This window comes from Ornithorhynchus anatinus, chromosome 2, assembly GCF_004115215.2.
Source record: "Ornithorhynchus anatinus isolate Pmale09 chromosome 2, mOrnAna1.pri.v4, whole genome shotgun sequence".
Classification (NCBI taxonomy): domain Eukaryota; kingdom Metazoa; phylum Chordata; class Mammalia; order Monotremata; family Ornithorhynchidae; genus Ornithorhynchus; species Ornithorhynchus anatinus.
Window position 1 is genome coordinate 7,147,664 of NC_041729.1, and position 27,929 is coordinate 7,175,592.

At 42.3% G+C, this 27,929-nt stretch overlaps 1 protein-coding gene across 1 annotated transcript in view; it reads left to right on the plus strand.

Annotated features, from left to right (window-relative positions):
* The window catches only part of LOC100079882 (E1A-binding protein p400), a 100,132-nt gene that overhangs the window by 18,056 nt on the left and 54,147 nt on the right, over positions 1-27,929 (plus strand). Inside the window, exons 3-14 of the mRNA XM_029053357.2 lie at positions 437-547; positions 9,727-9,814; positions 10,224-10,331; positions 12,491-12,891; positions 15,523-15,687; positions 17,506-17,691; positions 21,443-21,583; positions 21,667-21,745; positions 21,949-22,004; positions 23,225-23,279; positions 24,613-24,702; positions 26,302-26,409. Of these exons, the coding sequence (XP_028909190.1) occupies positions 437-547; positions 9,727-9,814; positions 10,224-10,331; positions 12,491-12,891; positions 15,523-15,687; positions 17,506-17,691; positions 21,443-21,583; positions 21,667-21,745; positions 21,949-22,004; positions 23,225-23,279; positions 24,613-24,702; positions 26,302-26,409 (1,588 nt within the window). The remainder of the gene's footprint in view (positions 1-436; positions 548-9,726; positions 9,815-10,223; positions 10,332-12,490; positions 12,892-15,522; positions 15,688-17,505; positions 17,692-21,442; positions 21,584-21,666; positions 21,746-21,948; positions 22,005-23,224; positions 23,280-24,612; positions 24,703-26,301; positions 26,410-27,929) is intronic.

Sequence of the window (27,929 nt, forward strand, 5' to 3'; positions counted from 1 at the left end):
CCCCTCTATCACTTTTTGCTAAATCAATGCACCACCTTCCCTGCTTGGAAGGGCTAATCACAATGGGGAAAATAATTGGTTGCTGGGCTCATTGCTTGGGTAAATGTCCAGGCTTTTGTTGGTAAAGACCGTCTGTCATGCCAAATTGTTTTGTCCAGTGGAAACTGAGGTAGTATTACTATTCCTAACCATGACTTCAGGTTTTCAGTGGAGAGCTACCTGTAGTTAACACTGTAACCCTGCTTTGGCTCTTAAAAATAATTAAATTCTGAAGAAATGTGTACACTCAAGCCAAACTGTATTAGTGGAATTAAATTACATCATCCCCTCTTCAGTGAGGTCTCCCAGTTCAATGTGAAGTGGATGCTTTGATAAGTAAAGTCAATTAAAAAGTTATTTTCCCTTTTTCCCCCTCCCCCAAAATATTTTCTCTCAGGTAAAGGTTGTGACAGGAAAGGATGGGCAGACTGGTACTCCTGTTGCAATAGCAACCCAGCTTCCTCCAAATGTTTCTGCTGCTTTTTCATCTCAGCAGCAACCGTTCCAGGTACTTTTCAATGGTTGTAAAATGTAGTCTCATCCCAGAGTTTTCCTCATTCCGATTTTGTATTTTCTAGCATAATGTAGCACTCTTCCAAGAGCCCACCCCTTATCATTAAAAATATTTTTAGCAATTAAAAAAAATTCAGTGCATGAATTTGCTTTTTTTCTGGACGTATTGAGGCAAAGTCGCACGTGTCTCAAAATTGCTGGCTTATTTCATTGATTTTCAGCTTGAATGTTTTTCATTTTTGTTGGTCATTCCTCTAATGTGTTTGGTTCATTTTCGCTTTCTCTAGTTGTAATTTGTATTCTTTTGTCTGTAACATTGTTAATATAGATTTCTTCTTTCATAAAGGTTATTCTATAAAGCCTTTTTTTCTTACTTTGAGAAGATTGATTTTGAGGATTGTAATTCTCAAATACAAGTTATTTGGGGAAGGAGGTGTTAACCTATTCTAGGAAAGGTGATTGCTTTCCTGGAGAAATTGGGAAGGCAGATGGAAGATACACACTCATCTGTGGTTTCTTCCACTTTTCACTCACATTTTACCTTTGCAGGTTTCATCAGAAAAGCTCTTCCAAGTGCTTCTCAAAGCATCCATTATAGAACATTTTCTCAGAATGGTACAATATGTAATCCTCAGGCTGCTCACTCATTTTACCTAGATGATCACTCTTAATTCAAAAGTGTTGTTGTCTCCCTGATCATTTTTTGTGCTAGGAAAATTGAACTCTTTCTGTAGTTGGTAAAGATCCTTTAGAAGGTATATTTCAGCAGAGCACTGTTATAATCGCCTTGGAGCAGGTGACCTCTGGGACCAACAAGGCGTAGCCCAAGCCACCACTACTATTGAGCAGCAACATGGCTTAATGGATACAGCATGGACCTGGGAGTCAAACGGTTATGGGTTCTAATTCCCGGCTCGGCCATTTGTCTGCTGTGTGACCTTGGGCAAGTCACTTCAGTTCTCTGTGCCTCAGTTACCACATCTGGAAATTGGGGATTGAGAATATGAGCCCCATGTAGGATAGGGACTGCATCCAACCTGATTGGCTTGTATCTACCCTAGCACTTAATACAGTGCCTGGCACATGATAAGCGCTTAACAGATACCATAATTATTATTATTATTATTGCACAATCCACTCAAGTGCAGGTCCCACTGGTGGGAGGACATTCCCTACCCGCATAGCTCACCTTGAACGCCAAAGGTCAGAAAAAGTATACTACTGAATTTTCATGAGTTCAGTGCACAAGTGGGTGGAGAGTCTCACAGACATTCGGCCTCATGGATACAATCTCACCATCAGCAGCGTTGTCTTGAAAATGAAGGACAATGCTAACTCATCATCATCGTTAGCATCATCATCATGGAACAATTACGATGTGCAAAGCACTATTCTAAGACAGTCAATCGTATTTATTGAGTGCTTACTCTGTGCAGAGAGAGTATAATAGAACAATACATCACAGACACATTCCCTGCCCACAATGAGCTTACAGTCTAGAGGTGCTTGAGGGAGTCCAACAGAGTTGGCAGGCACATTCCCTGCCCACAATGAGTTTACAGTCTAGAGTGGGAGACAAACATTAATATAAATGGTTTATAATATATAATTTGAAGATATATACTTAAGTGCTTTGGGGTTGAGGGTGGGGCAAATAACACATGCCCAGAGGTCACAGGGCCTAGTGGATAGAGTGTTGGCCTAGGAGTCAGAAGGACCTGGCTTCTAATCCTGGATCCTCCATTTGCTGTGTGACCTCGGGCAAGTCACTTCACTTCTCTGTCAAATACCTCATCTCTCAAATGGGGATTAAGAATGTGAGCCCCATGTGGGACAGGGACTGTGACCAGCCCGATTTGCTTGTATCGATCCCAGTGCTTAGTACAGTGTCTGGCACATAGTAAACACTTAACAAATATCATCACTATTATGATGCACTTTATCCAAACTCTCACCCCCTCCCTTCTTCCCTCCTTAGCAGCCATCTTTGACCGCTCACTCTCCAATGGCTTCTTCTTCCAAACATGCCTATATTTCCACTAGCTAAAAAACCCTCCTTTACCCACAGCTCCGTCCAGTTATTGCCCTGTCTCCCTCCTACCACTCCTCTCCAAACTTCCTGAGCAACTGTACGCAACTCGTACACCCGCTGTCTCAAATTCCTCTCCTCCAATTTTCTCCTTGACCCCCTCCAATCTGGCTTAATAATAATAATGTTGGTATTTGTTAAGCACCTACTATGTGCCGAGCACTGTTCTAAGCGCTGGGGTAGACACGGGAATCTGGATGTCCCACGTGGGGCTCACAGTCTTAATCCCCATTTTACAGATGAGGTAACTGAGGCACAGAGAAGCTAAGTGACTTGCCCACAGTCACACAGCTGGCAAGTGGCAGAGCTGGGATTCGAACTCATGACCTCTGACGCCAAAGCACGTGCTCTTTCCACTGAGCCACGCTACTTCTCGTAAGAAAAACATTATTATTATTATTATTATTATTATTATTATTATACAGGGTAATCAGGTTGTCCCACATGAGGCTCACAGTTAATCCTCATTTTACAGATGAGGTAACTGAGGCACAGAGAAGTGAAGTGACTTGCCCACAGTCACACAGCTGACAAGTGGCAGAGCTGGGATTCGAACCCATGACCTCCGACTCCCAAGCCCGAGCTCTTTCCACTGAGCCACGCTGCTTCTCCTTCTGTCCCCTTCCGTCCTCTCCTTCCGTCCCCTTCACAGAAACCACCCTCTCAGAGATCAGTGATCTCTTCTTGCCAAATCCAATGGCCTCTACTCCATCCTAATCCTTCTCGACCACTCAACTGCCTTTGACACCGTGGACCACCCCTTTCTCCTGGAAACATTATCCCACCTTGGCTTCATTGACTCCATCCTCTCCTGGTTCTCTTATCTCTCTGGCTGTTCATTCTCAGTCTCCTATGTGGGCTCCTCTTCTGCCTCCCACCCCCTGTGGGGGTCCCTCAAGGTTCAGTTTTGGGTCACCTTCTAGTCTCATTCATTCAGGTGTACTTATTGAGCGCTTACTGTGTGCAGACCACTGTACTAAGTGCTTGGAAAGTACAGTTCAGCAGTAGAGACTGTGGGCAAGTCACTTAACTTCTCTGTGCCTCAGTTCCCTCATCTGTAAAATGGGGATTAACTGTGAGCCTCACGTGGGACAACCTGATTACCCTGTATCTACCCCAGCGCTTAGAACAGTGCTCAGCACATAGTAAGTGCTTAACAAATACCAACAAATTAGAGACAGTCCCTTCCCACAATGGATTTACAGTCTAGAAACAGGGAGGCATATATCAAAACAAGTAAACAGGCATCAATAGCATCAATGTAAATAAATAGAATTATATATATAGACACACACCACTGTCTAGGAGAACTCATTTGCTCCCATGGCTTCAATTACCACCTCTGTATAGATGATACCCAAATCTACATCTCCAGCCCTGATCTCTCTCCCTCTCTCCAGACTTGCATCTCCTCTTGGCTTCAAAACATCTCTACTTGGATGTCCTCCAGTCACCTCAAGCTAAACACATCCAGAACAGAGCTCATCTTCCCACCCAAACCCTGTCCTCCTCGTGATTTTCCCATCACTGTAGTCGGCACCATCATCCTTCCTGTCTCACAAGCCTGTAATCTTGGCATTATCCTTGACTCCAGTCTGTCATTCAACCCACATATTCAATCCGTCACCAAATCCTATTGGTCCCACCTTCACAACATCACTAAAATCCACCCATTCCTCTCCATCCAAACTGCTACCACTTAAATATAATCACGCATCCTATCCCGCCTGGATTTCTGCTTACTCTCCTTGCTCTCCTTGCTGACCTCCCAGCCTCCTGTTTCTCCCCACTCCTGTCCATACTTCCCTCTGCTGCCTGGATCATTTTTCTACAGAAACATTCAGGACATGTTACCCCCCCCCCCCCCCCCCCCCGAGAAATCTCCAGTAGTTGCCTATCCATCCCTGCATCAAACAAAAACTCCTCACCTTTGGCTTTAAAGCAGTCCATCACCTTGCCTCCTCCTACCTCACCTTCCAGTCCACACACTTCACTCCTCTAATGCCTACCGTCTCACTGTGCCTCCCTCTCCCCTGTTTCACTGCTGACCCCTGGCCCAAGTCCTGCCTCTGGCCTGGAACGCCTTCCCTCCTCAAATTCGACAGGCAATCACTCTCCCCTCTTCAAAGCTTTATTGAAAGCACATCTTCTCCAAGAGGCCTTCCAGACTAAGCCCCACTTTTGCTCATCTCCCACTCCCTTCTGCATCGTTCTGACTTCGGCTCTTTGCTCCTCCTCCCTCCCAGTCCCACAACACTTATGTACATATATGTAATTATATTTATTTGTATTGATAATGTTGGTATTTGTTAAGCGCTTACTATGTGCCGAGCACTGTTCTAAGCGCTGGGGTAGACATAGGGGAATCAGGTTGTCCCACGTGGGGCTCACAGTCTTAATCCCCATTTTACAGGTGAGGGAACTGAGGCACAGAGAAGTTAAGTGACTTGCCCACAGTCACACAGCCGACAAGTGGCAGAGCTGGGATTCGAACTCATGTGCCCTAACTCCAAAGCCCGTGCTCTTTCCACTGAGCCACGCTGCTTCTGCCCGAGACTGTAAGCTTGTTGTGGGCAGAGAATCTCTGTTTTTTGTTGCATTATACTTTCCGAAGCCCCTAGTACAGTGCTCTGCACACAGTAAGTGCTTAATAAATATGATTGAATGAATGAATGAGCAGGAGGGAACAAGAACGGAGACTTCAGGGACTCCTACTGTCAGAGGGTGGGTGTCAGAGGAGGAGCCAGCCACAGTTCCCAAATACATTCTTTTTCCTCAGGAAGTAAATTGTATTTCCCTACTCAATTGATAGAGTTTGCAAGAATAGTACCTCGAGTAGAAACTCAGTCATCTTCCACTCTTAAAATGTTTTACATTATATGGTAATTATTGAAGGTGTGTTTGCATGCCCATAGATGTATGTTCCCTCAAAGTCTAGAAGTTGAATTTTTCCCTCACAACATATAACGTTTAGGGTAACTCCGTATCAAATGGAAACTCCTTACCACAGGCTTTAAAGCCCCCAGTCACCTTGCCTCCTACCTCAAGCTCTCAGATCTCCTACCAGCTGGCCCACAAACTTGGCTTCTCTAATGCCAGCATACTCACTATACCTCAGTCTCGTCTATCTTGCTGCCGATCCCTTGCTCATGACCTGCCTTTGGCCTGGAGCTTGATGCCCCCTTCATATATGACGGACAATCACTCTCCCCACCTTCAAAGCCTTCTTTATTTAAAGCATATCTTCTTCAAGAGGCCTTCCCCAACTGAGCCCTCATTTTCTTTTCTCCTACTTCCTTCTGCGTCACCCTTACCCACGATTTGCACCCCTTATTCACCCCACCCTCAGCCTCACAGCACTTATGTACTTATCTGTAATTCATTTATTCATATCAATGTCTGCCTCCCCATTTAGACTGTAAGTTCATTTTGGCCAGGGAGCATATCTACCAACACTGTCATGTTGTACTCTTCTAAGCACTTAGTATAGTGTTCTGCTCACAGGAACTGCTCAATAAATTATATTGATTGATTGAATTTCCCAGCTGCTTTTTCTTCAAGGACTATGCCCAGTCGTAGTTTAAGTATAATTGGGTCATTATTTAGGGTTGGATAATTTTAGGGTTTGTACACTTAATATAACGGGTTATGACTATAACAGTATTAACTTGGAGATTCTGGATACAGTTCTTACATGATACTAGCATGAATATCTTCAAAACAGAAAAATGTTATACATTTGTATCTTTCTCTCTAAATTTTATCAAATGATTATCATCTTAAATATCCATTTACTGGGAATTCATAATTTACTGGAGGTCCCTATCAATCAGTAATATTGATTGAGTAACTAATGTGCCCAGAGCATTTTACTGAGCTCTTGGGAGAGTACGATAGAATTAGTAAACACAATCTCTGCTGTGAAGGAATTTGCAAACTAGCTGGGGAGACAGATGCTAAAATAAAGTGCAGATTGGAGGAAGTAAAGTATAAAGGTGAAGATGTGTACATAAGTGCTGTGGTAAGAATGAGTTTTCAAGTGCTTAGATGGTATGGAAGTGCCGAAATGGGGTGGATATACAGTGGGTAGATGAGATTAATCAGGGCAGGCCCCCTGGAGGAGGTGAAATTTTAGAAGGGCTTTGAAGATGGGGAGAGTAGTGGTCTGCCAGAAATGAAAGGAGAGGAAGTGCCAGTAGAGGATGGATGTAAGAAAGTGGAGAGAGACAGTAATGAGGCACAGTAAGTAGGTTGGCTTGAGAGTAACCAACTGTGTGAGCTGGATTGTAATGGAGAAAAGGGTGGGTAAGTGGAGAAGGAGAGCTGATTGAGTGCCTTAAAGTTAATAGTCAGGAATTTCTGTTTGACATGGAGAGGGATTCATTCATTCAATAGTATTTGTTGAGCGCTTACTATGTGCAGAGCACTGTACTAAGCGCTTGGGATGAACAAGTCGGCAACAGATAGAGATGGTCCCTGCCGTTTGACGGGCTTACAGTCTAATCGGGGGAGACGGACAGACAAGAACAATGGCAATAAACAGCGTCGAGGGGAAGAACATCTCGTAAAAACAATGGCAACTAAATAGAATCAAGGCGATGTACAATTCATTAACAAAATAAATAGGGTAACGAAAATATATACAGTTGAGTGGACGAGTACGGTGCTGTGGGGATGGGAAGGGAGAGGTGGAGGAGCAGAGGGAAAAGGGGAAAATGAGGCTTTAGCTGCGGAGAGGTAAAGGGGGGATGGCAGAGGGAGTAGAGGGGGAAGAGGAGCTCAGTCTGGGAACGCCTCTTGGAGGAGGTGATTTTTAAGTAGGGTTTTGAAGAGGGAAAGAGAATCGGTTTGGCGGAGGTGAGGAGGGAGGGCGTTCCAGGATCGCGGGAGGACGTGACCCGGGGGTCGACGGCGGGATGGGCGAGACCGAGGGACGGTGAGGAGGTGGGCGGCAGAGGAGCGGAGCGTGCGGGGTGGGCGGTAGAAAGAGAGAAGGGAGGAGAGGTAGGAAGGGGCAAGGTGATGGAGAGCCTCGAAGCCTAGAGTGAGGAGTTTTTGTTTGGAGCGGAGGTCGATAGGCAACCACTGGAGTTGTTTAAGAAGGGGAGTGACATGCCCAGATCGTTTCTGCAGGAAGATGAGCCGGGCAGCGGAGTGAAGAATAGACCGGAGCGGGGCGAGAGAGGAGGAAGGGAGGTCAGAGAGAAGGCTGACACAGTAGTCTAGCCGGGATATAACGAGAGCCCGTAACAGTAAGGTAGCCGTTTGGGTGGAGAGGAAAGGGCGGATCTTGGCGATATTGTAGAGGTGAAACCGGCAGGTCTCGGTAACGGATAGGATGTGTGGGGTGAACGAGAGGGACGAGTCAAGGATGACACCGAGATTGCGGGCCCGAGAGATGGGAAGGATGGTCGTGCCATCCACGGTGATAGAGAAGTCTGGGAGAGGACCGGGTTTGGGAGGGAAGATGAGGAGCTCAGTCTTGCTCATGTTGAGTTTTAGGTGGCGGGCCGACATCCAGGTGGAGACGTCCCGGAGGCAGGAGGAGATGCGAGCCTGAAGGGAGGGGGAGAGGACAGGGGCGGAGATGTAGATCTGCGTGTCATCTGCGTAGAGATGGTAGTCAAAGCCGTGAGAGCGAATGAGTTCACCGAGGGAGTGAGTGTAAATGGAGAACAGAAGAGGGCCAAGAACTGACCCTTGAGGAACTCCAACAGTTAAAGGATGGGAGGGGGAGGAGGCTCCAGCGAAGGAGACCGAGAATGATCGGCCAGAGAGGTAAGAGGAGAACCAGGAGAGGACAGAGTCCGTGAAGCCAAGGTGAGATAAGGTATGGAGGAGGAGGGGATGGTCGACAGTGTCAAAGGCAGCAGAGAGGTCAAGGAGGATCAGAATGGAGTAGGAGCCATTGGATTTGGCAAGAAGGAGGTCACGGGTGACCTTAGAGAGAGCAGTCTCGGTAGAGTGGAGGGGACGGAAGCCAGATTGGAGGGAGTCTAGGAGAGAATGGGAGTTAAGGAATTCTAGGCATCGATTGTAGACGACTCGTTCTAGGATTTTGGAAAGGAAGGGTAGTAGGGAGATAGGACGATAACTGGAGGGGGAAGTGGGGTCAAGAGCGGGTTTTTTTAGGATGGGGGAGACGTGGGCGTGTTTGAAGGCAGAGGGGAAGGAGCCCTTGGAGATTGAGTGGTTAAAAATAGAAGTTAAGGAAGGTAGGAGGGCAGGGGCGATGGTTGGGAGAGGGATGAAACAACACTGGAGGTTTTTGAGGAGTGGGGAAACGTGCGCAGAACAGTGTTTCAGAAAAATGACCTGGACAGAAGAGTGAAATATGGACTGAAGTGGGGCGAGATTGGAGGCAGGGAGATCAGCCTCCTTGCTTATTTCCCTCACTCCAGTCTCTTCCCGCTCCAGTCCATATTTCACTCTGCTGCTTGCATCGCTTCTCCTCCCCGGTGCTGTAATCAAACCAGAGTACGATGAGGGCCTGGACTGGTGTTGTGGCAATTTGGGAAATGATATGAAGGAAGAAATAACAGGATTTGGCAACAGACTGAATATTGGAGTTGGAAGAGAGAATTATGTCATGTATAATGTCAAAATTATAATAATAATAATAATTTGGTATTTGTTAAGTGCTTACTATGTGCAGAGCACTGTTGTAAGCACTGGGGTAGATACAGGGTGATCAGGTTGTCCCACGTGGGGCTCCCAGTCATCATCCCCATTTTACAGATGAGGTAACTGAGGCACAGAGAAGTGAAGTGACTTGCCCACAATCACACAGCTGACAAGTGGCAGAGCTGGGATTCGAACCCATGACCTCTGGCTCCGAAGCCCAGGCTCTTTCCACTGAGCCACGCTGCTTCGCTATGGGCTTGAGAGGTTGGGAGGGTGGTTTTGTTACCAACTGGGATGGGAAAATTAGGTGGAGGAGAAGATTTGGAAGCGAATGTGAGGAATCCTTGGATATAATACTGTGTTATATCAAAAGTAAATTTGTTTAAGGCTTGTAAATTCTGTGTAAGGTTGTCTGAAGATATAAAGGTAAAACTCTTACCATTTTTCTTTATTTTTATTAGCAGTCACATTCAGGGACTCCAGTGTCAGCAACTGTGAATAACTTAGAAATCGAAGCATTTAAGAGACAACAAACACTGACTCCAGCAGGTATGTGACCTTTAAACTAAAATTTATTTGGAAGAACTTGATGAAGATTTATTAAGAATCTAGAATTTCATAATGGTGCTTACTTCAAATGAATGAAATGATATAGCACCTGATTTTTGCTTAACTCCAATTAATTTGATTGTTTACAAGTTTTCTGATTGGAGCTCATTTTGCTTGCATATGAACCATTATTAAAATCAGATGGCTGTTAAATCCCGATTAGACTGTAAACCCGTCATTGGGCAGGGATTATCTCTATCTGTTACTAAATTGTACATTCCGAGTGCTTAGTACAGTGCTCTGCACATAGTAAGTGCTCAATAAATGCTATTGAATGAATGAATGAGTTTATAAAACAAATGTACAGTAATCAAAAGATTATACAATAGAGTAAATTTTAATATTGCAGATTCATCTAAAAGGCCACGGATTGAAGTTGGCCGTCTTGGAATGGTTTTCCAGCATCCGAATGTAGCTTCAGGAGTGTCTCTTCAGCAGCTAATGCCTACAGCACAAGGTATTGTGTCACTACAACTAGACACAGATGAATTTTTATCTAGGAAGTGTGTCTATGAAGTTGTGAAGCATCAAGGCCTAGTGGGTAGGGCACAGGCCTGGGAGGTAGAAGAACCTGGGTTCTAATCCCAGCTCTGCCACTTATCTGCTGTGTGACCTTGGATAAGTCACTTCCTATACCTCAGTTACCTCCTCTGTAAAATGGGGATCAATACTGTAAACCCCATGTGGGACATGGGACTCTGTTTAACCTGATTAGCTTGTAGCTACCCTGGTGCTAAGTACAGTGCCTGGAGCATAGTAAGTACTTGACAAATACCATACAAAAAACAAAAACAAATCTAGTCCAATATGTGGTTCCACCTCAAACCTCTCAGTACCAATCACTCAATTAATGGTATTGATTGAGTGTTTACTGTATGCAGAGCACTGTACTATGTGCTTGAGAGAGTACAATTCAGTAGCATTTGTAGAAACAATCCCTGCCCACAGGGAGTTTACAGTCTAGAAAAAGAGACGGACATTAGAAAAAATTACACGTAAATTACTATTACTTTGTGGTGTTTAATGTTGTTTTGCGTTCAGAGTTAGGTGAACACACCAATTCATAGTTGAAAACACCACAAGAAAGTCCATAAATTAGAGGTTTTAGATCAAAGTTAAGGGTGTAAAATGAAATTTTTCTTCCAGTTAAAAAGTACAGGTAGACCTCATTTAACACGGTTTAATTTTTCAGTAACATAGTTGACACTCCATCCATTGATAGAATTACACAGGACTCCTTGTTTGGTATGAACCCTGATATGTAAATAAAGTGTTGTAAACCTAGAGGTAGAGGTGCAGTTTCAGAAATGTTTACAAAATAATAATAATAATGATGGTATTTGTTAAGCGCTATGTGCAAAGCACTGTTCTAAGCGCTGGGGGGGAAACAAGGTGGTCAGATTGTCCTAAGTGGGGCTCACAGTCTTAATCCCCATTTTACAGATGAGGGAACTGAGGCACAGAGAAGTTAACTGACTTGCCCAAGTCACACAGACAGGTGGAGTAGTAGGGATTAGAACCCATGACCTCTGACTCCCAAACCCAGGCTCTTTCCACTGAGCCACGCTGCTTCTCATAAAAAATGGCATTTGTTAAGCCCTTACTATGTGCAAACGTGATCAGGTTGTCCCAAATGGGGCTCCCAGTCTTCATCCCCATTTTACAGATGAGGTCACTGAGGCTCAGAGAAGTGAAGTGACTTGCCCAAGGTCACACAGCTGACAAGTGGCGGAGGCGGGCTTAGAACCCTGACCTCTGACTCCCAAGCCTGGGCTCTTTCCACTGAGCCACGCTGCTTCTCTAATGAGTTCTGCTTAATATGGGGTTTGTCATTAAATTGTAGAGGAATGAAGAGTAGGCTACCAGTGTAAAGAGTAACAAATTGGCAAATGCACAATGTTGCCTAGGGAGAGCTAAAACTGAAATACTGCCACAGGTCACTGAGGTCAATGAGAAAAATAGTTTCTCATTTTTATAGTGTATTCAGTTTTGAGAGAAAAAAATTTAGAATAAAAATGGGAGCATAAATAAGATGCATTTTAAGTCCTATTTTCAAATATGCCTCAAAATGTATTTTCTTATAAATTTTGAAAAACTTAGGTATCATGACCCAGCCCCTTAATTCCGGTGACTTATGTAACATGTTTTCCAGAAAACCCCCCAAACTCTGGTGTCATTCAAAGTTTTATCGTTTTAGAGTTTTTCCTCATGCAAAGTTTGAAAAAGTTCAGACATAACATAATCAGTAAAAAAAAATTAATGCAGAGCTCATTTTAGAAGATAACCTTTGCATGTTGCCAGAATTGAATGTGAATTTCAGAAGTGCTTTTTTTGGTAAGAAAATACAGCAGCTTTGTGATTGGGCTTAGAAAATGTGTTATTATTAATAGTAATAATAAATTCAAAAACTGACTTTTAAAATTGGTAATCGTCAGAACCATGTCATAAGAATAGTATTCATTGTAGTGCTTATGATGCCATTTTTTTCCTCAAGCGATGGGATCTTTTGGAATAGTTAATTAGACACTTGAATCTTTGGCACTCCCTTCTTAATTCCTTTTCTGACAAATTGCCATTGAGCTTTGAAATTAGAAAAGCATTCTCTTTGGTTTTCAGGTGGAATGCCTCCCACTCCTCAAGCTGTGCAGCTGACTGGACAGAAACAAAGCCAGCAACAATATGATCCTTCTAAAGGTCCTCCTGTGCAGAACGCTGCAAGCTTGCACACTCCCCCACCTCAGCTCCCAGGGAGGCTGCAGCCTGCTAACATCCCGGTAACGTCTCTCCCAGCCACCTTGCAGCTTCCACAGCAGCAGCAACAACCCCCGGCGGTCGAGCCTCAGGCACCGCCCCAGATTCAGGCGAAGACCCAGCAACCAAGTATACCCATCTCTCCTGCTCCACAAAACCAACTCTCTTCACCCCTTCAGCAGCCAATACAACCAGCACTCCATATTCAGATTCAAGGCCAAGCCCCTACACAGATTTCCCCCCCACAAACTGCAGCTCAGCAACAGGTATTCCTATCTATTTCTTTTTTAATAAATGCAGTGTGTTTTAACTGCACTCTCATGGATGAAATGGCATCAGTTTTTTTTCAGGTTCAAAACCTCATCCTTACCGAAACTGCAAGAATTCACCAACTTTGTTTTACCAGATACTCTAGCTACTGCAATGATTTTGTGCACAAAACCGAAAATGCAGGCCAGTTGTGGGCTTCGCAAAGTGTTTTGAAACAAATTTCATGCTTTTAAAACTGGTTAGATAAATTAGCCAAGAACTGCTTGGTCTGCAATTCCTAGAGGAAGGAAGATTTTGAGCTGTTATATGTTTTAGACAGAACTAGAAGAATGTGGGGGCCGGCGAGGTACTTACCCCAGGTCCCATACTTTGGGAGGGCTCACTTGTTCAGGGACAGGTGGTGGTATAATATCCCAGGGCTTGGTGGACTTCTCGGAGGAAGCGATGGAGCGGTCGACTAGAGGAAACAGCAGCCGTAGTGATGCTCTGTAATCTTATGGAATTGCACAGGGTAAGCTACGAGTTGCCCTGTGGGCGCTATCAATTATCTTTCGAGGGGCTGGCTCACCTAATGATTTTGGATGAACCCCAACCAATTCTAGAGAAGGATTGGGACAAAGCTCAAGTCAGAAGAGGGCATTTAATAGGGAAGCACAGGGGACAGATTCCCCTTTGCCTTCCTTCTCGAAACTTGAGTGCTGTGACTTGGGTCCACAGCAGATGATAATAATAACAATAATAATAATGGTATTAGGCACTTACTATGTGCCAAGCACTATTCTAAGTACTGAGATAGATACAAAATGATCAGGTTGTCCCACATGGGCTCACAGTCTTAATTCCCATTTTACAGATGAGGTAATTTTGAGGCACAGAGAAGTTAAGTGACTTGCCCAAAGTTACACAGTTGACAAGAGGTGGAGTCAGGATTAGAACCTACAACCTCTGACTCCCAAGCCCAGGCTCTCTCCACTAAGCCACCAAACTCTGGGGTAACTCAGGTTAAGTTACGGACCAGTACCAGACTAGGGCTAGACTGCAGTTAAATCAGGATTTTGTTTTGAAGGTCCCTATTGCCTAATTACCCGTCTGTCTCCCCCTCTAGACTGTAAACTCGCTGTGGGCAGGGAATGTGCCAATTTTTTGTTATATTGTACACTTCCAAGTGCTCAATATAGTGCCTTGCACACAGTAAGCTTTCAATAAATACAATTGAATGAGTGAATGAGTACTGATTCACATTCTTCCATCTAAGGGAAGTTTGAGAATCTGACTTGGATATTTTATGTATGTATTAAATGCTCTATTATCTCTTTTTTTATGAAGAGGGGTGTCTGTGCCGTCTGCAACTTAGCTCTCTGCCTCTTGGGGAGCTACTGCTTTCGGGAGGGCGTTGAGGCACTTGGCTTTCTACCCCAGCTGGAATCTTGACTCCAGTCAGCATCAAAACTTCCCCCCAACTTTCCATACTTCTTCATATCTATCCAGACTAGGGATGGAGGCAGTGCATTGCCCCTACAGTTCAGGAGAGGGTTAGCTGAAGCTACTTGGGATCAGGTGAAGCGACATACAATTACTAAACCTTACTGAAGATTTACAGATGAGGTAATTGAGTCCCAGAGTTTTTAACTCACTCTCTCAAGCTCACACAGCAGACACGTGGCGAGGTCGAAATTAGACCCCAGATCCTTCAGCTCCTGATCCTGTACTCTATCCACTAGGCCACACTGCTTCTCTAGCACTTCTTGAGCACTTATTGTGGCAGAGCACTTTACTAAGCACTTGGGAGAGTACAACGCAACAGAGTTGGTAGACACGTTCCCTGCCTACAATGAGCTTACAATCCTGAGAGGGTGAGAGACATTAATAGAAATAATTGATAGTTCCTTTAGGGCAGAGACTATGTGAGGGTCTATTTTCATTTTTTCATTTATTCGTATTATTGAGCACTTACTGTGTGCAGAGCACTGTACTAAGCACTTGGAAAGTACAGTTCGGCAACAGATAGAGACACTCCCTCCTAACAACAGGCTCGCAGTCTAGAAGTGGGGAGACAGCCAACAAAACAAAACAAGTAGACAGGCACCAATAACATTAAAATAAAATTATACATTTATACACATCGTTAATAAAATAAATAGAACAATAAGTATGTACAAATACTTCATCTTATGCTTCCAGGTGCCTAGTACAGTCTCTGCCTACAGTAGGCGCTCAGTTCAGGTGATGATGATGGTCACTTACTGCTGGTCTGTAAAGGCCTCACCACTCTTAGGGTGCTGAAATTGTGGGGTCCACATTACGGCCACTGCCCAGTGAATAAGGACTGGTGAGGAGGTCGTGGCGGGGGTCGGGGGAAAGGAGACCATGGGAGGAGACCCTTTGGTGAGGGGATTTGGTGTGTCAGGGGCTCAAGATCTGCACAGTCCTAAAGCCCACTCTGTTCTCAATAAAGCCTGCTATGTCTGTTTAACAAACTGTTTCCTGGACAGACACTGACGCTGAAGCGACCACCGGTGGATACCGCTCAGGCTTCTCAGCATCTTCTGGCAAGTTCGGTGCCTACCTCACCTCTTCCACCATCAACTCCCTCAGGCACAACACCACTTTCTACATATCCTTTACAGATGAATAAAACATCCTTGGCAAACAGCAAGACACTCTCTCCTGTTGCATCAAAACCCCCGGGCTTGGCTGTAGCTTCAGCACCAAAAACCCAGAACCCAACCCAGAATGCAGCAGTTCTGCCTCAAGAAAGCTCTCAAGACAAGCTTGCAGAGCAAATAAAGCTGGTAAGAGGGCCTTCCTCACCGAACCCTCTCCCTTCTCCCCCAGCCCGGATCTTGCTGGAAGATAAAGTCCAACCCCTGGCCCACATCCTACCTCTGGCCTGAAACACCCTCCCACCTCAAATCTGCCAGACAATCACTCTTCCCCAACTTCAAAGCCCTACTGAAGGTCTACCTCCTCCGGGTAGCCTTCCCAGGCTAAGCCCCACTTTTCCTCAGATCCTACTCCCTTCCCCATCACCCTGACTCACTGCCTTCGCTCTTCCCCCATCTTCCCGCCCTACAGGACTTATTTATATATATAAACTTTATTTATATTGATGCCTGTTTACTTGTATTGATGTCTGTCTCCCCCACCTAGACTGTGATCTAATTGTGGACAGGGATTATCTCTCTTTATTGCTGTATTGTCCTTTCCAAGTGCTTAGTACAGTGCTCTGCATACAGTAAGTTCTCAATAAATATGATAGATGAATGAATGTGGAAATAGGTATAGGTGCCTGTTTTTTGTCTTGGCAGCGACCTTGATATATTTTGATAACAGTTTGGTAAGGTCAATTAGAGGGAGTGAAGCAGACAAATATTTTGGTAGCTTTTCTTCCTAGTCTATTTTCCCCTTGTGTTTTCTGGTCAGTAGTCTTCTTACTCATTCTAGGAAATGGCATTTCTATGCAGCAGGGGTTGGGGGCAGCCTTACCTCTCAAGCAGTAGATTCAATATCCCATTGACTGATCTCTTTTAAGTATGAAATAAACAGAGGTGGAACTGCCATAGGGACAGTAGTGCTCTGCATATACAGTAAGTGCTCAGTAAATACAATTGAATTTATGAATGAATGAATGCTGACTTCAGGCCTATTCATTGCCCTCAGAGGCTCCGTAAACCTCAATAAGTTCAGCCCTCAGGAGTGTGGGAATTAGCGAAGCTATTCCAAAATTTGGAGCGGTTTCAAAATCTCCCTAATTTCTGGATTTGGAGCTCGAGTATTCAAGCCCCCTCCATTATCTCCCTACACTCATGGTTTTGAAGCCTTATCATCCTGAAGATGAATGAAGGAATCCTGAGTTTACATCTTGCCTCTAGAGCTCATAGACAATTAGCAGAATTTATTGAGTGCTTACTGTTTGTGGGACACTGTACTAAGTATTAGTAATAGTTGTGGTGTTTGTTAAGCACTTACTTTGTGCCAGGCACTATGCTGAGCACTGGGGTGGATACCAGCAGAAGGGGTTGGACACAGTGTCTGTCTCACAGGGGCTCACAGTCTTAATCCCATATTACAGGTGAGGTAACTGAGACAGGAGTGAAGTAACTTGCCCAAGGTCATACAGCAGACAAATAGAGCTGGGATTAGAACCCAGGTCCTTCTAACTCCCAGGTCTGGGCTCTATCCATTAGGCCACTCACTTTTCTATTAAGTGCTTGGGGGGTACACAACATAGCAGAATTGATCCCTGCACACAAGAAGCTTATAGTCTAGTGGGGGAGATGGATGGGAAATAAATTACCAGTGGGAGGAAGAAACAGAGTTCAAAGGTATATACATAAATGCTAAGGGATTAGTGAGTAGTTCAAGTGCATAGGGTAACACAGCAAGATAATAAGAGGTTGAGGCGATGAGAGATTAGTCAGGGAAGACTTCCTGGAGGAGACATGATTGAAGATGGTAAGAGTAGTTGTGTGAATTAGTTCATTCCAGTTGCTTATTATATTAAGATTATTGACCTTCCGTATTTTACTATTATTTTATTAGTAATTGGAAAGGGACTTCTGTTATTTAGTTGTACCAGGTTGGCAATGTCAGAAATTTTCATGTTTCAGGAAAACCAAATCCATCAACGAATAGCAGAATTGAGGAAAGAAGGCTTGTGGTCTCTTAGACGACTGCCCAAACTGCAGGAAACTCCAAGACCCAAATCTCACTGGGATTATTTGTTGGAAGAAATGCAGTGGATGGCGACTGATTTTGCTCAAGAGAGAAGGTGGAAAATGGCAGCGGCCAAGAAGGTAGGTTTTGAAGTGACTATTTGACATGTATACTTTAAGATGAGAAAACCTGGGCTTTGCTGAATTCACTTTTATTAAAAAATATGAACTGATAGAACATGTGCAGTTGGTGAATGAACAGAAGGTGGAGGGAAATTGCTCCTAGGTTAAATTTAGAGAGTGCTTATGCATTTGATTTCTTTATAGTGATTTTAAGCCTTTTACTGATGGGTTATTGCTGTAGTATTTGGCCAGATTAAAGGCCCCCAGTTATGAGAAATGAGTGATGCCATTTACTCAATATTAACTTTATGCAGTCAGAAACGGCACTTCCATTTTTCCAATGTACCAAATACCAAATGCAAAATTATTATTGCTGTGAGGATGACTGTCTGTGAGCATTCTGCTTCTGAGATGGTTGGGTTATTTATTGGTCGACAGGCCCATGTAGTGCATCTTCCTGGGCCTTGAAATGGCTCCCTCCTACCTATCAACGAGAAACTCTTTACCATCAGCTTTAAAGCACTTAAACCCCCCTCCTACCTTACTTCACTGATTTCCTAGTATAGACCAACCTGCACACCTCTCTCCTCTAACACCAGCCTACTCACTGTACCCTGATCTTGACTTTTTTGCCACCGACCCCTTGTCTGTGTCCTCCCTCTGGCCTGGAACTCCTTCCCACTTCATATCTGACAGACCTCCATGTTCCCTTTCTTCAAAATCCTGCTAAAATCTCTTTCAAGAGGCCTTCCCTGACTAAGCCCTCACTCCCCCATCTAAGCACCCTCCCTTCTGCTTCTTCTAAGGACTTAGGTCAGTACCTAAGGTAAGCACTTGGATAGTCACCTTTCCCCAAGTCCCACAGCATTTTTGTACATGTCCTTCTGTAATTTATTTTAATTTCTGTCTCCCCCTCTAGTTTGCAAGGTCCTTGTGAACAGGGAATCAAGTCTACCTACTCTATTGTATTATACTCTCCCAAGCACTTAGTATAGCAATCCACATACATTAAAAGCTCAATAAATAACCACTGGCTGATTGATTGCCTTAGACCTGCCCCTGAATGGAGGATTTTTTTTAAAATGGTATTTAAGTGTTTACTCTGTGCCAGGTACTGTATTAAGCACTGGGGTAGATACAAGCTAATCAGATTGGACTCATGGGGGCTCACTGTCTTAACCCCCATTTTACAGATGAGGTAACTGAGGCACAGAAAAGTGAAGTGACTTCTCCTGGGTCACAGAGCAGACAGGTCGCGGAGCTGGGATTAGAACCCGGGTCCTACTGATTCCAGGCCCGTGCGGCGGCCCGTGGTCCCACTCCCAGGCCAGCATTGATTGAGAACCTTCTTCCTGCCTGTTGGCTACTGCTGCAGCTGAGGGTTGGATTTCCACAAGAGCCAGCTGAGGGCACGCTGAATCCTTGGAAAGGAGGTGGCCATCGGGCTTTCCTTTCTTACTCACCCACGGGAATACGTCATGACTCTGGTCAAGTACACAACAGTACACACACTTTGCCTCTGTCTCTTTAACCCTAACTTCCACTTCCCCTCTGCCCCTGCCAAGTAGGACCAAGAAGACTCAGTGTGAGCAGTGGCAGGAGAAGTCAAAGGAAACCATAGCCAGGCGACATACCACTAATAGCCCTTACTTCTGGCACCTCCTGATGCCATAGTGGGGGTTCCAGGTGGGCAATAGAAGCAGCAGCAGCTTTATCTGGCAGTGATTTCATTTGCTTTCTCATGCCTGTGGTGCTACTTGGCTGTCCACCAAGGCTGTCTGGATCAGTAAATATAGCTATTCGGCTTTTTTACTAACTGGTACCTTCCCTTCTCTATCAGGCTAGAAAATGAACCTTTTCTTTTGTGTAAGTTTGCCAGACCGTGTGCCTGGATGAGTACGATGTGTGGGAGTGTGTACATTTGCAAGTGTTTGTTTTTGTATCTGGGTGATTGGGTGTGTCTCTTTCACCCTCTCTGTCTCATTTCTGTTCCTTTAGTCAGTGTCTCCTTACCAAGCATGGATCTTTCTGCAAATTTGATTCTGTTAGCATTGATGGATTGCAAATATTGAGACTAAATTAGGCCTTTAGAGAACAGAGCTGCTACGGTAGGCCATTTAAATCTAATTTCTTTAAAAATGGTAAGCCTACAACCCTCTAAGCAATTGTATTTCAGCAGAAAATTTCAGTTATGTAAAGTTGGATTTAATTTCAGAAAATAGTAAGCAGTAGTATTTATTAAGTGCTTACTGTGTGCTGAGCACTGCACTGAGCACTAGGAGAAAATACACAGGTGAGAAATAGGCACTCTCTATCCTTTGGGGAGCTCATAATTCATTCATTCACTCAGTTGCATTTTTTCAGGGCTTACGGTGTACAAAGCACTGTACTAAGCACTTGGGAGAGTACAGTATAACATCAGTCACATTCCCACCTCATAGTCTAGAGGGGAGACAGATAATAATATAAATAAATATATACATAAATGAAATGAATCACACGTATATACAGATATATACATATTTGCTGTGGGGAAGGGAGGGAAGATGAATGAAGGAGCAAGAATGAGCAGTGCAGAAGGGAGAAGAGAAGAAGGCTCAGTCAGGGAAGGCTTCCTGGAGGAGATGTGCCAAAAGAAGATTGGCTTTAGAAGATATTCATTTTCCTTTTCCATTTTTTACTAATGGAATTCCTTGATGCTTTAAAGCAGGACAAGAAATACCAGAAAGGTAGTATCAGAATAATTCCAGTGCTTTAGAATTCTACCCAATTAAGTATAGTACACCTATTCTCTCTCCTGTATAAGGGGGAAACGGGCTTCACAGATCTGCAGAGAGAGGTGCCTCCATGGATCTAAATGAGTTTATAGTAAAGAATACTATAGGGGTGAAAAGTACTGAGGGCAGCATCTGTGTGTGGACAAAGACAGTAATAGTGATGGTGTTTTAATGCGTATCCATGTGATGTGGTCATTCAGTCATATTTACTAAGCACTTATGACGTGCAGAGCACTGTACTAAGTGCTTGGAATGTACAATTTGGCAACAGATAGAGACAACCCCTGCCCAGCAGCGGGCTCAACAGTCTATATGGGGGAGACAGACAACAAAACAAAACAAGTCACTCTACCAGACCCTTGGGAAGTTCAGAACAATAAAGTGACTCAGTCCTTGGTCACAAGGAGCTTAAGCTCTAATGGGAGAGACAAACAAAAAAAGCATTTGCAGCCAGAGGGGTAAAAAATAAATAAATAAAAGAAGTGTGCATATTGTTTCATTTGGAGACATGGCCAATTTCCATCTAGGGACAGGAGAGTGGGAGTGCAGTAAGGCCATTTTGTGCTTTTGAAGAGGATTTGATGCTTTATTCCCACTCCAAAATATCCCCAAGAATCTTGAGAAAAATGTGTTAGGGATGTTGGGAAAGGTAGGAAATGTCTGTGTGAACCTGACTTTCGTTCATTCATTCATTCAGTTGTATTTATTGAGCACTTACTGTGTGCAGAACACTGTAGTAAGGGCTTGGAGGTGCAGGAGAGAATAAAGGAGAACATTGAGGGAGCATCACAAGGTTTATTATTGGTATCTAGAGGCTCTAGTGGTCCTACATGTGTTATTTGAATGAGGCTTATTTGAGATGTGAGCTTGTTGTGGGCAGGGGATTCGTCTACCAAATCTGTTATATTGAACTCTCCCAAATGCTCAGTTCAGTGCTCTGCACACAGTAAGTGCTCAATGAGTATGACTGATTGATTGATGCTCTTTATTAGATGGTCAGAAGTGTAGCTCGCTATCATGAGGAAAAGAAACTCAATGAAGAGAGAACTAAAAGAGAGGAGCAAAACAAGTTAAGGCGAATTGCTGCATCAATTGCCAGAGAAATAGAGTATTTCTGGTCTAATATTGAGCAGGTAAAATCTTATTTTGTTTTAGAATTTATATATTTTACTTAAAAATTTATTCTGTCATTTAAATGTACATTTTTTAATCCTAGGTTGTAGAAATTAAATTGCAAATAGAATTTCAAGAAAAAAGGAAAAAGGCATTAAATCTAAAGAAAACTTCGAGAAGAGGTATCCCATGAAACAATTCTTTTATCTTGGCACTGTAAATGCATCCTATGAGTTTCCTTCCAGTTAACTGGGAACTATTTTTTTAGGATAATATAATTATTCAGTGTAATTTCTGTTTGTAGTACCTTAGCTAGTTACTCGGTGTCTTTAGTTTACTAAAGTAAAAAAAAAAACCCATAAACACAATTAATCCTTTTTTGCAGGTAAAGATGCAAGGCAATTTGAAGCTAGTATTAAAGGTGAAACTGAAAACAGTATGGTAGGTAGCTTGTTTTCACTACTATTTAGCTTCAAAATTGTTTGAAATTATAGAAGCAGGGAACATATCTACCAACTCTGTTATGGTGTAGTCTCCCAAACACTTAGTACTGTACTCTGCACAAAGTAAGCACTCGATAAATTCCAATGATTGATAGTATTTGTGGTCAAAATATTATTTTCCATCAATTCACATATACAAAAAATATGTTTTCAATTTTGATCCATTTTCCTAGTCAGTTTTAAAGTTATTATTGACCTTTGGAGTTTAAATTATTTTTAAGCACAAGACTTCTAGTTTATTTTAAAGAAAATGTTATTAAACTTAGAGTACTCTCCAAATATATTTCAGATTTTCCATCTGTTATCCTTTCCCTTGACTAATACTTATTTTTCTAAGTTGAGATGTCTCAGATTTGTAGAATTGAAGTTTAGAAAAAAGTCCATTACAGTCATTCCTGCTACAACTTAATAGTTACTTCTTGAAAATCCCCCTGTTAATCTAAAAAAAAAAGTGCCAACCATATTTTCAATTTCCGTATTTAAGAGTAAGGGCATTCTGAAACAGTTGTTGACATGTACCCCAGGGGGATTAGCAAACAGGGAATTTCTGCTTGTAGGCATGTTTAAGCAGTCTGCAAAGTGTTTCCTAATCAGTTCAATAACATTAAGTGAACTAATTTAAACTACCGTAAGATCACTTTTAAGGTAATAGTGAACTTTAAACACAGTTCCTTATTTGATGCTAATGAATAGATTCAACATACCCCATTCTCATTATCAATTGATTATATTGAATCAGTACTTCCTGTGTGCAAAGCACTGTACTAACTGCTTGTACTAACTGTTTGTGTTCCTTGGCTGCATCGAATTTACAGTGTAGAGGAGGCACCTAGATTTGTGAACCCCTTGTGACAGTATGATTCCCTAATCTTCCATCACCTTCTATGCCAATCTCTCCCTGCAAAAACAGTTCTGGAAGCAATGATTATACTTCAAGAATCAGTTTACTTGAGGAATTGGTGGAATTGTGGGTGTAAATATCAATACCAAGAGTAAGACTAAGAATGCACTCTGCTGTTTTCTGTGAAATCACTTTATCTGCACATGACATTTTTTAATTTGAGAGATGTCAAAAATCATCTACCATCTGATCTATTCAGTAATTCATTTTTCTACCATGAGATGATTGATTTTTTGTTTTTACATTTTTCACATTAGGATTTTTCAATGGGAAGGAAACGAAAGGCAAGCACTTCCCTAACTGATGAAGAAGGTTTGTTACCTTTAAAATCATGTTTATGGGGGTTGGGAGTTCTGTTTCTAGTGGTTTAGTGGCCGTCTCTCTCTCTCTTTAGTTGCTCTTTGTATATCAAGATTGATCAAAGAATAATAATAATAATGATGGTGCTCATTTTGAATTTCTAAAGTGATAGTTTAGAAAAAAATGTATTTGGGTTCATATTATAATCATTCTTTTTCATGCCAATTTTGTAAAGAAGTTTCTTGCATAGAATGATTGCCTATTACGGTTTGGGATAATATTCAGATTATTTATTGTAAACAGTTGTTCCCAAGCTAAGATCAAACTTAATGCTGTTCTCCACATTTTAACTTAGAATATTCTAGAAATACATTGATAAAAAATGGAAAACAGATCTCTAGAGCAAGATAGAGAACAGGGAACTAGTAATTATCACTAGTGCCAAATGACCCATTTAGATATTTTCCAATTCAGCTGCTGAGAATTACATCAATAGCATTCAGTAGTTGAGTCTTTCTACCCCAAGGCTCATTCAGTGGAGGCAGAGTTTTGAATATTTTTTATGGTATTTTTTAAGCACTTTACTATGTGCCAAGCACTCCCCTAAATGCTGAGATGGATACAAGTTAATCAGGTTGGACACACTCTAATTAGGAGGGAGGACAGTTATTGAATTCCCATTTTACAGTTGAGGAAACTAAGTCACAGAGAAATTGTGAGTGGCCCTCAGCAGGCAAGTGACAGAGCTGGGATTAGAACCCACATCCTCTGACTCCGGGCTCTTTTCACTAGGCCACTCTGCTTCCCATGTTAGTTTGGTCAAGCTTTATTGAACTGTCTGAAAATAGTGCAGATAGTTCTCCTATGAAATGGAGGTTGTCTTCTTGACAAACCTCATGTTAAAGAAAACTTGTATTTTAGTATTCAGCCCATGTCTGATGGTGTGCACCTCCTCCAACCGTTATCTTCCGATACCACTTGGCGTTCTATCCAAACACGAATTGTCATAAGAAATTTGATTCGTTCTGCCATCACATTTCATCCACAACACGGAGTGAAAGTGCACACTGTGACAGAACTGACCTTATTTCTAAATGCGAATTTCAGTTTCTTGTTGATTTTGTTATCATGAAGACAATTCTAAAATTCTGAATTAGGGTGGGGCTGGACAAAACTACTAGAGATAAATTCCCTTTGCCATTAACCTCAAAGGGGCAGCAGCACCTTTCTCAGTGGCAGGAGTTTTCGACCAGTGAAAACACCTTGTTTGGAAGAATTTATGAAAAATTATCTTTCTGGGTTAGTACTGACTAAAATACATTATGGGGGATTGTTTTGTATTTAGTGGAAGATGAAGAAGAGACCATTGAAGAACAAGAAGCCAGAGAAGGAAATATAAATCATCAAGCAGAATTATCCAGTTTAGCTAAGGAAGGTAAATAGTCACTAACTGATGAAGGAATGAATGAATGAACTTGACTTTGAGTATACTTTAGCTAGTTGGATTTTATTTTTCCTCTGAGATTTTGTTGTATACATTTGTTTGAGCCATCAGGCCCTTGAAAATATTTTTTGCAAAACCTGTCGAATATAGTTGATAAAAAGGAGTTTTTAAAATTAGAAAGCACCGTGTTATTTTTGAATTTTAGAAATCAGTCAAGCAGTGGTATTTATTGAGCTTACTGTGTGTAGAGCATTGTAGTAAGTGCTTGTGAGAATATTTCTGAAGCAAAAAGCAATGGTTCCCGCCCTCAGAGAATTTACAATCAGTCAGTGTTTTAATCCATGGTATGTATTGAGGGCATACTATATGTGGAGCAATTTAGTGAGCACTTGGGAGAGTCTAGAATAATAGAGTTAGAAGACAGATCCCTGCTTGCAAGGGATCTTCAATTTGTTATTTGCTGTTAACACCATATCTTACTTACATTCGAGTAAATTAAAATTTTCTTATAAAAAGAAGTGGTTGCTCAAACCTCAGTTACAGGCTTAACAAAGCTCTATATGTAGTGTTAATTGTACATTACCAAGGGAAAAGTGTTAAAAGTAGTATTTGCAGTTATTCATTGTAAAGATAAAAATTGCTCATTATCTATTGTGAGCACTACAAAAGAGGCTCTGAAATAGATGAAAAATCTCTGAGTATTTTCAATGAACTTAAAATTATTTTCCCTTGCCTGAGGAATTGAATTAGCATAAAATCCACACTGTTTTCTCGGGAGGAAGGGAAAACATTATCAGTTTAAAATTTGAAGGCCTTTTTTTCATTTAAATTCTTATTCCATTTGCTAATCACCTAATGCTGTTAACATTGCTACAGATTCTCATGGAGATAATTACTAGTTGATGAGTGATAGGGATCTTTGATAAAGCAGTGAACCAGAAGTTCCTTAAACCCAGAAAACATTTAGCTTTAACTCCAAATTCGTATAGATTGCTGTCCTCTGAATTATGACAACATTCTATCATTTGTTCTGCATGATTGGGTCTTGTTAGTTGAATTAGGATAGTTTATCAAATGAATACCTAAATCTAAATGTTGTAGTGTTCAGTGAGTTTTAAAATGTTTACTACTTCTAGAAAAAGCGTTGTTATTTTTGATTGGATTGAGCTGTCACATTATGAGATTTTGGATATTTTAAAATCATTTTTATTTTTAAAAATATATTTTTAAGTTATAATGAGAGTGGGAATTACTGGTCTTGCTCAGAGCCAAATTTTAGGCACTGGACTTATCTGACTTCTAACATCCTTGCCACTTGAGGTTTTTTGAACACACTGCTTGATGGTACAATATTATGTGGCTAGTGATAAAGTGTGAATGCTCTACTATGACAGCTTTGTTTCAATAAACACCTAATTTGAGTTGGCTTTCAAAGCTTTGCAGTTTAAGGCATGAATTGATCTTCACAAAGTTAAAGTTCTTTAGTGCTCCAAAAGTTTAATTATTGCATTCCGTATATACTGCACTGATTAGAGTGCTTTTGAAAGCAGTTAATATTTATCATGATACTGTATTCCTTAAAATCCTCAGCTGAATTACCTTTGGATGACTTAATGAAGTTATATGAAGGTGCTTTTGTTGAAAATTTCCTATGGCCACAGCCTATACTTACCAGTGAAGAAATAACCAGCGAAGAAGGTAAACTCTAATTTCTTAACTAGGGTAAACCAAAAAGTCTGATTTGTATCATTTAAAACACTTTATGATAAAAGTGATTCAGTTATTAATTCAACTAGCTGATTCATTATTAATAATTAATTATGAATTCTGTTGAATTCAGTTGATTTCAGTATTCTCCTTGGGGTGGAGAGGATTATGTTTGGGGTGAAACAGGATCAATTAAATAAAGTTGGTATTTGTTAAGCGCTTACTATGTGCAGAGCATTAAAACCAACGAGTGTGCAGAGCACTAAAACCAACAAGTAGTGGAGGAGGAAGGATGAAGACAGGGGGATGGGAGGGAATGATCTACAAAGTTATTTTACTTACCCATAGGATTGTTTTATATACACTCTCAGTCTTATTCACATGCTCATTCAATTAATTCTCTCTCTTTCCCTTCCTCCCTCCCTTCCCCCCCAGTGACAGGAACAGCAGGAGAGAAACACAGTAAAGATAAGAATGATACTTGCGATATTTGTTAAGGCTTACTATGTGCCAAGCACTGCATTAAGTTCTGGGGTGGAGAACATATAATCAGGTTGGACTCAGTTCCTGTCTCACATTGGGCTCACAGTCTAAGGGAGAGGGAGAACAGATATTAAATCTCTAATTTACAGATGAGGAAACTGAGGCACAGAGAAGTTAAGTGACTTGCCCAAGTTCATACAACAGGCAAATGACGGAACCAGGATTTGAATGCTGGTCCTCTCATTCCCTGGCCCTTGCTCTTTCCACTAGACCATACTGCTTTGCTAAGATTTGTCTCTCTCTTGCCTTTACCAAGCCAACCAGTCCAGAATGGAGGGGCTGTTGCTACCTCTGCCCCCTGCCCCCAGTTTCTAGTTCAGTGACCTAGTGGATAGAACATGGGCTTGGGAGTCAGAAGGATCTGGGTTCTAATTACAGCTCTGCCACTTGTCTGCTGAGCGACTTTGCACAAGTCCCTTCACTTCTCTGTGCTTCAGTTACCTCATCTCTAAAATGGGGATTAAGACTATGAGCCCCATGCGGGACAGGGACTGTGTCCACTGTGATTAACTTGTTTCTGCCCCAGCGCTTAGCACAGGGTCTGGAACCTGGAACCTAGTAAGGGCTTAATGAATGCCACCAAAAAAAAGAACTACATGCAGAGTGTTTTCCAGATTCCTGGAGAGCACCAGTAGCAGCAACAGTGAGCCTTTTAGCTTGGAGTCAAAACAAAACATGATGATGGTATCTATTGAGCGGTTACTGTGTTTCAGCACTATCCAGCCTCAAACACTCCAGTAGTCACAAGATAATCAGAACAGAGGTTTCCCCTGTCCCACTTGGAGCTTACAGTCTAAGAGGGCGGGAGAACAGCTATTGACATTTTTTATCCCCATTTTCCGGATGAGGAAACTGAGGCCCACAGAGATGAAATGATCGGACCAGGGTCACCCAGCAAGGCCAAGACAAGAATCTGAGTCTCCCAGTGTGGGTCTTCCTCTAAACTGTGAGCTCGTTGACATCAGTCA